The 12,198-nt window shown below is 35.8% G+C and overlaps 1 protein-coding gene across 1 annotated transcript in view; it reads right to left on the reverse strand.

The window, feature by feature from the left end:
• The window catches only part of PTK2 (protein tyrosine kinase 2), a 235,961-nt gene that overhangs the window by 160,768 nt on the left and 62,995 nt on the right, over positions 1-12,198 (reverse strand). The window contains exons 5-6 of the mRNA XM_012648123.1: positions 5,320-5,399; positions 5,013-5,075 (exon numbers count right to left, since the gene is read on the reverse strand). Coding sequence (XP_012503577.1) covers positions 5,013-5,075; positions 5,320-5,399 — 143 coding nt within the window. The remainder of the gene's footprint in view (positions 1-5,012; positions 5,076-5,319; positions 5,400-12,198) is intronic.

Below are 12,198 nucleotides of genomic sequence, written 5' to 3' on the forward strand. Positions count from 1 at the left end.
AACTCCTGAGCTCAAACAATCCGCCCGCCTCGGCCTCCCAGAGAGCTAGGATTACAGGCGTGAGCCACCGCGCCCAGCCAGAACAAACATTTAACAATCTTAAATCACTGAATATCCTTTTAAAATCAGGTCATGAAACTCAAAAACTAAGACGAAAATAGGTGACAGATTTTGCTACACTGAAAAAAAGACAAACTTCTCTATTACTAAAGCCACATACACAGAGGTGAAACACAAAGATGAGCTGGGAAAGAATATATAGAATTGACAAAAATCAAGGGTTAATACGACAAAGACTCGTAAGATTAATAAAAAAAAACATATTAGAAAACTTATAAAATGCAATTTATAAAAGGAAAATAAAATGGCCATATATAGGGAGATGTTTAATATTACCAAGTAATCAAACTTACATAAGGAAATAAAACTATTATTTGTTGCCTATCATCTAGGTAAAAATGAACAAAAAAATGACAACATGCTTTATACGTTATTAACCCAAACTGAATTTCCACCAATAGGTGACTGGTTAAATGTAGTATTATACATTCATTTGATGGACTAGTATGTTAATATATATTTGTATTTAGTTACATGGAAAGGTCTCATCAACATAAGGTTGAAGGAAAAAAGCATTCATTCTACTTATACTAAAAACTATAATATTAAAAACTATGTATTGTATGTGTACACGTGTGTTAAACAAGAGGGCTGGCTATATAAGGATATTTAGTAAGACTTGAAGGTTATCAGCAAGTGATGGGATTTGAAGATTTTTTTCTTATTTGACAGTGTAGTTTCAATTTTCTCAATAACCGGAATGAATAACATTCAATAACTACAATGTATTATTATCTTTGAAACAAATAAATTAAAAATCATCTGTAAAGGGCTCAAAATTAAGTCAATAAATGATCACATTCTTTCATATTATTTTTTCTTAATTCTCTTTCAAAAAACTCTACACAGCTTTTTTTTTATCCTGACTGACAATCTTTCCTATGGATAATGATAATGACAATTATGGTCAACATTTATTCAGTGTTGGGTACTATACATATTAAGCTCTTAACATGGATTATCTATCAACTCTCCCAAACCCAACAATAGTTAGGTATCAGCATTATCCCCATTTCACAGATTTGGAAACAAACACCAAGAGCTTTACTAATAAAACTGAGCAAAGAGAAGAGCCAGTGAAAATGGAGCTAGGACGTGAACCCAGATATTTATTCTACTCTAAGAGCCCACTCAACTAATCCACCTCTCATATAGACATCAGGTACTGAATTCACACAACTTAAAAACTGCGAAGAATCACCACAGTGGGGCAAAGGCATAGGAATTTAGAAAGAAGGTACAGCAAAATGAGCAAAATAATATCCTAGAACTACAAAAACCTGAAGATTCCCCTTTAACTATATTTTCTTACTTTAAATATTGCACGTATAAATGAAGAAATACAAAATAGCCATTTCAAAGCAATAGATCATTCAACTTTTCGATCATGTCCTTTGAGAAGGATCTAATTTACAAGCTCATGCTGGGTCTAATTCTCGTTTTCAGGTAATAATAATCACAAGCCTTGACTTACGTATAGTAATTCCCACATTTTCCATTTCAGTGACTCCCCACAAAAATACCGAGGTTTTAAAGGCACTGATTAATAACCCAATTTGTCCTCTTCCGTCATCTATTCTGTCACCTGTAGTTCTGTAATTTCTAAAAATAAGCCGAATTTACACCAATTGTAGTGTAAAATTTGACTCTCATTTCAAACAGATCTTGAACTTAGAACTCCCCTCTCCAAACACACTATTCACAACCTCACTATGATGGATACCTGCTTCTTCATTTTCTTTTAACTGATTGTTCTGGCTGCTAAACACATGTCTATGCATTATCCATGGAGATTTCTTTCAGGCATCTCTCTTCCTGTAACCCTGTATCCTTTTGACAGTACATCTGGCTTTCTTCATTCTTTTGTGTACTTCTCATTCTCACACAGACTCTATTTTTCAGTTATCTTTCATTTTCCTGTCTTGGCTTCACCCAGAGACAGGACAGAATACAATTCACAGCATTCTTCCCCAATCACTGCACTAGGGCAGGCTTCCATAGTTACCCTGAAGGACGATCACATGTTCCCAGGTGTCTTTTCCTGTGACTCTGCCAGGCCACTGAACTAGCATTCCATTTCTGACATCACATAATTATTCACCAACAGCTGTACCTTTTTAGATCATCTCTAACTACTGACTGGCTTTCTGCTTCCTTGATCCTCCCATCAGATTTTTAAAAATTGAGATAAACTTTTTATTTTACAATAGTTAGATTTATAAAAGTTACAAAGGTATGTACCTCGTATACTCTACACCAGGTTCCCTACTGTTAATATCTTACATAACTATGGTGAATTTGTCACAACTAATAAATCAATACTGACATATTATTATTAACAAACTCTATACTTGATTCAGATTTTTCTGTTCCAGGATTCTATCTAGGACACCACATTACATTTAACCATGTCTCTTTATGCTTCTTCTGGCTATATCAGTTTCTTAGTCTTCCCTCATTTCCTTGATGACTTTTAAAGTTTTGAAGAGTATTGGTTAGGTATTGTGTAAAATGTCCCTCAAGTGGGTTTGTCTGATGTTTTTTTTCTCATGATTAGACTGGGGTTATGGGTTTTGGGAGGTAAAGTGCCATTGTCAACACACTGCACCTTGGGTGCACACTATCAACACGACTTCTCACTGCTAATTTGACCCAGATCCCCAGGCTCAGGAGGTGTCTGTCAGGTTCCTTCACTGTGAAGTTACATTCTCCCCTCACTCCCTTTCCATGCTATACTCTGTACACACAAGCCACCAAGTGTAGCCCATACTTTGGGGGTGAGTTGTATGCTCCACATCCTTTCAACAGGGGAATATTGGCATTATTTGGAATTTTTCTATAGAGCAGATGTGTCACTTCTACTTCACATATTTATTTATTCAATCATTTATATTAGTATTAATTCATGGAAATTTATTCTATACTTTGAGTTATAATCTGGGGCTAGAGTGTAGTGGTATCATTATGGCTCACTACATCCTTAAACTCCGGGGCTCAAATGATCCTTCCTGCCTCAGCCTCCTGAGTAGCTGGCACTACGGGCAAGAGCCACCATGCCTGGCTAATTTGTCTATTTTTTATAGAGATGGGGTCTCACTATGTTGCTCAGGCTGGTCTTGAATTCCTGGTCTTAAGTGATCCTTCCTCCTCAGCCTCCTTAAGTGTTAGGATTGTAGACACGAGCCACTCTGCCTGGCCTTTTTGTTTGTTTGTTTGTTTTAGTACTTCCTTCTTTCCAGCAAAATAAACTGCTCTAGGCTCACCCCTAGAACTAGGCATTTTTCTAAGAAGCCCTGGTTCCTTTCATTGGAGAATGGTATTAGAAACCAAGGTGTAAGCACTGGGTATCATCAGAGATTTTTTAATGCTGCTAGTATTAGTCCTTTCATAACAGATAATAACATGAACATTTTTCTTCCCTTTTTCATTTAAAAAAACATGAATGTTTCCTCAGAGTGAAAATCAACATTCCCCAAACAACTTATTAGTTCCCCTCAAACACGCTCTTTTCCTGTGACTGGTATCCCTCGTTGCCCATGAATGAAAGCCAAGAGGTTCCTTGGATTCCTCTTTTCTTTTGACCAGGCCTCCAGTCTCATAGGCTTCGACTCTGCTAATCCACATCCCCACAGCCACTGCTTCTGTCTCTCTCAGAGTCTCATTATTTCTCCCATGAAAAAGAAAGATGCAATGGCTTCTTGGTGCCCTGCTTTCATTTTTAACATTCTAATCTCATGAATATGGAATTCTAAATCACAAATCTCATCAAATCACTGTCCTGACGAAAACAGTTCAATGAGTCAGCAATGGCCAAGGACCGAGTCCAGACTCTTTCTAAAGGATGTAGATAAGCAATGACCTGAACTCCATGCATACATATCCCTATCTCTCCCTCATAAGTATGGTGTTCTATCCCCAACGAACTTACGCTTTTCTAACCTTTATCTGATTGCCCATGTTTCCATGCCTTTGCAAATGCTGATTTCTCCTCCCAGAATGGCTCCCACACAACAACCCCCACCTGCCCACATTCTGTGTATCACTCACCCTTCAAGACTTGTGTTATACAACATCTCCCTACAAAACCACCTCAGACATCAAGTACCACCCACCTGCAAACACTTCATAGATACTTCTACATTTGGTTTCTAGTATAATTTTGTTTACTTTTCTGAGACTCTTTCTTCCAGCAGTAAGCCTCCTGAGGGTGAAAATTTTGTATTAATTTCTGAATCTCCACCACTTAGCTACCAAGGACTCAGTGCTCATATATCTTTTGCTGAATTAATCATCAAAAAGATAAAGTGCAGAAGAAATTCTACCCTCCCAAGACATAAGCTCTAGGATGGATTATATTTATTTAATACAATCTAATATAATAGTCTAATATACAAATTAATTTCATTATCAGAAACATTTTTAGTTATTCTAAACCTTTTAGTTATTAAATTTTCTAATACATGAGCAACAACCCATATATATCCATCCATTTGTGAAAAAACCCACAGTAAATTTATACAGAAAATATGAATAATTATTTATAAGCAATTTACAGGCAATTTTAGAGTTCAATATAAATTAGAAATGAAATGCCATCCCACTGTGCTTAAATCTACAGAGACAAAAAAAGCTTATAATGTGTTAACAGACCACACACATTATTAGCCTAAGGTATTTATCAGCAACTTTAAATGTTTGCTAACACAATTAATGTCATCAAGAATTCTTTTCTTAAAACTTTCTCTCTTCCAGATAGAAAAGTTTTAGAAACAGTAGTATTTCAGAGTCAGTATTTAATTTTAAGATAAATTAGGAAATGATTTAGTTCTGAATATTAGTCCAGAACTAAACAATATTAGTTCTACAGTTCTGCGTGGGTATGTAATACTTACTCTAATACTTCATAGTTAGACTTCTTTTCTAGCGCATTGTCCCGCATCTCCCAGTATGATCGCCTAAAATCAGGAAAGACATCAATTTACATGTATGTATAAGGAATGTTTAAGTTGTAAAATGATGAAAATTAGGAGAGAGTTATCTACTTAATGAATAATTCAGATTCTTCTCATATTTTTACTTGAATTTTATTGAATATTTTACTGATAATCCTTATAAGGCAAATAAAAACACCTGGAAAATTTTCAAATATAATGAAAAACACTGATGAATAAAGATCTCAATGTATACTTATCATCTTACCGAATTTCTAGACATCCCAACTTCAAAGCAATTTCCTGGTCCACTTGATCAGCTATCTCTAACATATAATCGCTCTTCACCTACGATAAAAGGAATGGGAAAAACAGTGCTATTTTAAAAGAACACATTTTAGATGTATTCATTGAATAAATATCCACTGAGTATCTTTTATTTACTTTACACTGTGTCAATAATTACTCTAGATGCTAGAGATATAAGAATGACTCATACCAAAAAATAACTGAAGAAATAAAATAGTCTTCTACTAAGGAAAAAGCTCCTATCATGTATGAGCTTTTCTTTTTCTTTCTTTCTTTTTTTTTTTTGTTTTTGAGACAGAGTCTCACTCTATTGCCCGGGCTAGAGTGCCATCACGTCAGCCTAGCTCACAGCAACCTCAAACTCCTGGGCTCAAGCAATCCTTTTGCCTCAGCCTCCCGAGTAGCTGGGACTACAGGCATGTGCCCCCATGCCCAGCTAATTTTTCCTATGTATTTTTAGCTGTCCAAGTAATTTCTTTCTATTTTTCAGCAGAGATGGGGTCTCGCTCTTGCTCAAGCTGGTCTCGAACTTCTGAGCTCAAACGATCCACCTGCCTCAGCCTTCCAGAGTGCTAGGATTACAGGCGTGAGCCACCACTCCCGGCGTTTTTTTTTTTTTTTTTTTTTTGGGACAGAGTCTTACTCTGTCACCTGGGCTAGCATGCTGTGGTGTCAGCCTAGCTCACAGCAACCTCAAATTTCTGGGTTGACGCAATTCTTCTGCCTCAGCCTCTCAAATAGCTGGTAGTATAGGTGCATGCCACCACAGCTGGCTAATTTTTCTACTTTTTTATAAGAGACGGGGTCTCGCCCTTGCTCAGGCTGGTCTATGTGCTATTTCTGATCTAAACATTAATCCTTCTCAACATCTTTGCTTTATTTTCTGCATTAGCACCCTAGACCCAGATGATCAATAAATATCTATTAAATGAACAATTGGGCAAATGAATGGTTATCAAACTGGAGTGTAGGTATCTGTGTGTAAACGTTATTTTCCATACAAAATTTACAAGCAACAATAGGTTCTATTCCTTATACATAGTAGGCACTTAATCCTGATCACTTGGAACAGAATTATTTAATCCACTAAGTAAAAAGCTTTAATTCTAGAATAATTTTGTTTATACTTCAACTGGCTCTTGCATCTATAAAACTAGTCCAAATTTTTAAAAAATCAAGTTTTTGTATCATAAGTAGGTTTATTATTGAACACAAAAATAACAGCACGAGAGATAAACCAAGACAAGTATTTAGATAAAGCAGAGAAATGCCAGAGGTATTCTGATGGAAACATTAAGTGGCTCTTAGTTGTCTGGTGCAGATTTCAGAGGAACCACTGCAGATCATCAATTGTATGTTGAGGAAAATACACCATTACAAAATTGCCTTGAAGATTAATTACTGTAATTCCGAAACACTATTCATTCACAAGTGGGAAAAATATAATCAAATGCCGTATTTCATTCATCAAAACCAAATTCATATTAGTTGTAAAAATGAAAAAAGGGAAAATTATAATTTAACAATCTTTATGGAAAAATCCCTTCATTTATGTGTGTGTCTTCAAAGTTCAGAGTTGTTTTTCCTACAGCTCCAATCTACTGTTCTTGATTATCAGAGGTGTATGAGCGGGCCTGAAACCCACTTATGTTCTGAGGTGATTGATGTGTTCTGCAAAGGGTAGTGATATGAGATGGAACAAGCCATCACAACAGACCCTCATCCTTACCTCAAGCCTCATGGCAGCTTCCCCTCTGCTGTAGGAATGAAAACAAACCCTATTCAAGTGCGCTCCCTGCCATCCAGGCTAGATGCATTCTAGCATTCTCTGTAGCCACAGAGCATGGTCATGTCCTGAGGCTGGGCTTCAAGTTTCAGGGTCATTTACAGTGTTCATTTCATAAAATGTTTCTTCACTACCTCCCTTCTAATAACTCCCAGCAAAATTGCTTTCCTTTTTCAAATAAATGAAATTTATCAAGCATTTAAGTATATATACTTGAGGTATATATATTCAGCACCATGTCAAGCAGATTTATATGTAATATCTCATTTAATCTTCACAACCTCACTGTGAATTGGGCACTACTATCATTCCCATTTTATGGCCTCAGAAAAACCTAAAGAAAATGATCAAGATGATAGCAGAGGAACTATTATTTAAGGAGTATCTACCAGGGACGAGGTACTATGCTAAGCATTTGGTATATAATTTCTGACCTTTACCATAATTCTTCAAGGTAGGTTTTATTAATCCTATTATATTAATATAAAGATCAGAAAACTTAATTTACACAGAGTCACATAAGTAAGTGTTAAAGCTAGGACTCAAAATCCAGATCTGGGCCGGGTGTGGTGGCTCACACCTGTAGTCCCAGCACTTTGGGAGGCCAAGGTGAGAGGACACTTGAGCCCAGGAATTTGAAACCAGTCTGGGCAACACAGAGAGACCCTGACTACAAAAAAGAAAAAGAAAAAGAAAAAAATTAGCCAGGCATGGTGGCATGTACCTGTACTCCTAGCTACTTGGGAGGCCAAAGTGGGAGGATCGCTTGAGCCCACGCCACTGCACTCCAGCCTTGGCAACAAAGTGGGAGACACCTTGCCTCATAAAAAAAAAAAAAAAAAAAAATACATCTGTCGATCCCTAAAACTCAGACTTTAGTTTGTATCTGTATCTTTGCTTGAGAACTCCTCCACAGTGCAGTCTTTACTAGAATGAAGATCAATGACAAGCAGGAACCACATCTCACTTATCCTTGCATTCCCAGCACGTAACACAATAGCTTCACATGCATCTCCAGGTTCGTTTTAACATTGCCATTGCGTTGTATCCTCTTTCTCTACTGTGGATTACTACTAATAACTCTAGATAAAGTAAATTTTGAAGATCCTTTTAAGAAAAGACCTCTGAAAGTTGTTTTTTGTTTTTTAAAAATTAATTTGTTTCCTGTTAATTTTCTACTTTAAAAATAAGATGAATTTGGATTTCTTTGTGCAAGTATTGCATTTATACTCAGGAGTTTTTTCATCTTACTATGAAATAGAAGCAAGCATAGGTTTTTAATATAAAAACAGGTCACATTCTCTAATAGACAACATTAATCCTAAACTACTCCATCATTTATGCCATGTCAACTCAATGTTATGGCTATCACATGAGATTTTGTGTTTTCTTTTGGTCTCTTCTAAATACTCTAACATCTACCCAAATTTATCAACTAGGCTCAAAAGTCCTTGGTATCATGTGAAAGAGGATGGGGATGACAGCAGACAAAGGTGAACTAACTGACTGACTTACTAGCTCAGCGACCCAAGGCAAGTAATTTTACTCTCAGAGCCTGGTTGACACAACTGTCAAACATTTTTCCCTAAGTTTTTGTCAGATCAGAGTGGAGTGTTTCGTGTACACAAGGAACTCAATGGCAATCCCCAATTAAAACTAATTTCTTAATTTTTCCTCTTTCATACCTAAGCTATAAAAATAAACAAATTAAGGATTACACTATCTTAATGAGTCATATTTTTCACAATTCAATGTCATTTAACATCATATTTAAGTTATTCATTGACTGATTTATTTAATAAATATTAAATGTCTATCATGTGCCCAGATACAGTAGTGAATAAAATGTGCAATTTACATAAAGGTAACAGATTACTATTGTTTATTAATTCTAGGTCCAGCAAATTTGCAAGATCCCTTCAAGAAAAGAACTCTAAAAGTTGTTTTTTGAAAATTTATTTGTTTCATGTTAATTTTCTACTTTAAAAATAAGATGAATTTGGATTTCTTTGTGCAAGTATTGTATACTGAGGAGTTTTTTCATCCTACTATGAAATAGAAGTAAATGTTGACTTAAAAAGGATCACTTAGGATGTTATATGTTGAGGATAGATTGTAAAGGGAAAGGATTGAAGCCAGAAAACCTGTATGACAGTAAGTGTTTCCACTGCTATTTTTTTTTTGTCCATTTATAATGAGTAACCACAAGTTATACCAGAGGTAAATGAATAATCTAATTGCGTATCAATTTTTTAAGAGAAGATTTCAAGTCAAGCATATGTCCACGTGTGTGTGTGCATTTGAGGGTGTGTGCATCTGCGTGTGCATGTGCACACACTTGCACTGAAGCACACGTGCACACACGCACATACACGAACATGTACACACAATCCAATTTCTCAAACTTCAAAGGTATATAATTCCTTAATTTCTTAGGTTTATTCCTTGACATCTTTTAATAAATCTCATCTAAAAATTTTGAATATTAGGGCATTAGTATTAAAAGTCAATCCTCGCTATTAAGTTACTGAAGAGAATAAATTAAGCTCCTAAACCCCACGTCTGTGTTGTGGATACAATGGTGAAGAATGATGAAGACAAACTTAATGGTTACTCTCACTGAATGCATACACTACTGGCAGGTACAACAGACAACAACAGTTAAATATAATGTGTAGACAACAGATCAGTAGTTGCTAGGCATTAGGGAGGGGACGAAGGTGTGATTATAAAGCAACAGGGAATTTGTGTTGATGGGATAGTTCTAAATCTTGATTATGAAAGTTGCCATAATATGTGATAAAATTGCATAGAACTACACACAAACACACACACACTCAATTGTGTGTGTATAAACATTGGTGAAAACTAAATGAGGCCTGTAGGCTAGTTAATAGTTTTCTGCCAATGTCAATTTCCCTATTTTTATATTGTATTATGTCAAGATTGCAGTGGTAATTACTTAACTTTATATAATACATTTGTCAAAACTTAAGCTGTATACTTAAACTGATTATTTTTATTGTACATAAATTACACCTCAATCAAACAAATTTGGCAATACATAAAAAATGTGTACACGGCACCATTTAAATTATGGGCTAAAGACTGAGAAAAAGTTAGCTAAGTTCAAGAAAGGAAAGAGAAGTTATGCAGGAAAATGTTAACTCAGCAGGTCTAGGGTGCTCAAATCCTGTACATTCTCAAAAAAGGCCTATTCTTAGGATTGGCCCTTAGCCTCTTGGAAACTAAACTCCTTAAGTGTTCTAGTAAGAGTGCTTTTACATACCTGAAGAAATGGCCACAATCTGACCACCAACTGGTGAAAAAAATTGGCTACCAATTTGACCAGATAATTAATGCACACACTGTGATGATGGTAAACACCTGTTTTCTCTCTAGGGTCTGGAGCTTGAATAACTGAGTCAGTCATGTGGGAGTTGTACAGCTATGAGACTGATGTCTAATAAACACCATAAGCCTTGAAGCTCAGGCCTGAGTCCCTGGTTGGCAAACTTTTGCATATGTCATCACAATTAAGCATGTCCTGTGCAGGGGATAACAGGAAGCTTCCCCTCAATTTCTGCTGGACTTTGCCCCATGCACCCTTTCCACCTTCTGATTTCACTGTGTTCTTTCGCTGTATAAACCATAACCACAAGTATAACAACTTTGGAGTCCTGAAAATCTTTCTAAGAAATCATTGTGCACAATAGTGGTCTTGGGGACCCAAAGGCAGGAGTGTTCCTACCAAACTAAGAGTTTGATAATGGCCCTGAGGTGAACTAAAGGCAAATTTATAATATCGGCAGGGAACAGTAAACTATTAGAAAATGACCATTTCTGCTTTCCCATTTTTAAAGTCTTCTTTGAAGAAGGATGATCAAGGAATACGGGTTGAATGGTATAAATACGACAGGAATTTAACTAAGTCTTCATTAGGCTTCTCCTTGAATTACCAAAAATATACGAGAATGGAAAAGGCAGAAGGGAGAAGAAATATACACTATTAAACCTATTAAACAAAAAATATGTCTTCTAATAAAACTTAGACCTAGCTTTAATTTTACCTCTATCTTTAAAGGGGCAGCTGATAACTCCCACATTGAAAATGTTAGATTTTAAACTAAAATTTCCCACTGACAACTGCAATTTAAAAATATGTTTTAACTGACAGCTTCAAGGCCACAAAAATATAGAGAATGAAATCAGTTTCTGATTAATACAATTATCTGAAATCTCATAAAAAAATATTCATACAAAAATAATAAAAAGATCAACAAGAAATAAGTATGCCCTGGCACCCCAAATTTTCTACAAGTTCAGATTCTATGCCACAGAGTTAAGTTATGGTTGTAGATTCAGTATTTCCTTCAATTTCCGACTGGAACTCTTTTTATCAAATAAACCACTGATTATTTAATGATTTTTAAAGAGCTATGGATGAATACGTTCATTTTACTTAACTCCTTTTTTTTTTTGAGACAGAGTCTCACTCCTTTGCCCGGGCTAGAGTGCGGTGGCGTCAGCCCAGCTCACAGTAACCTCAAACTCCTGGGCTCTAGCAATCCTACTGCCTCAGCCTCCCAAGTAGCTGGGACCACCGGCATGTGCCACCATGCCCGGCTAATTTTTCCTATATATTTTCAGTTGTCCAGGAATATATTCATTTTAAATCTTAAAACACTTGTGGGAGTAAACAATGACAATTTCACATCAGACTCAGGCATCTTAAGAGCTGAAAATTATACAAGTTCAGCATCATCAATGCAAATATAATTAATATGACAACTTCTTGACCAAACATGGACACAGGCCTTCAAACTAACGGCTACCACCATTTGCAAAAGGTTGCCAATCAAATACTCATAACTTTAACTAATGCAAGCCGAGACAGAAAGAAAAATAAAATGTTATATCGCAAAGGAAAAATATGACTTCAGGGTAAAACACAATTTTCTTTCTTTCTAATGAGTCATTAGCTTTATTGTCAAAACTTATTTTTATAAACTTCTCTACAGTGAATAGTGTAATAACAAGATTGTAGTTTAT

Source organism: Propithecus coquereli, unplaced genomic scaffold (assembly GCF_000956105.1).
Source record: "Propithecus coquereli isolate 6110/MARCELLA unplaced genomic scaffold, Pcoq_1.0 Scaffold28, whole genome shotgun sequence".
Taxonomy (NCBI): domain Eukaryota; kingdom Metazoa; phylum Chordata; class Mammalia; order Primates; family Indriidae; genus Propithecus; species Propithecus coquereli.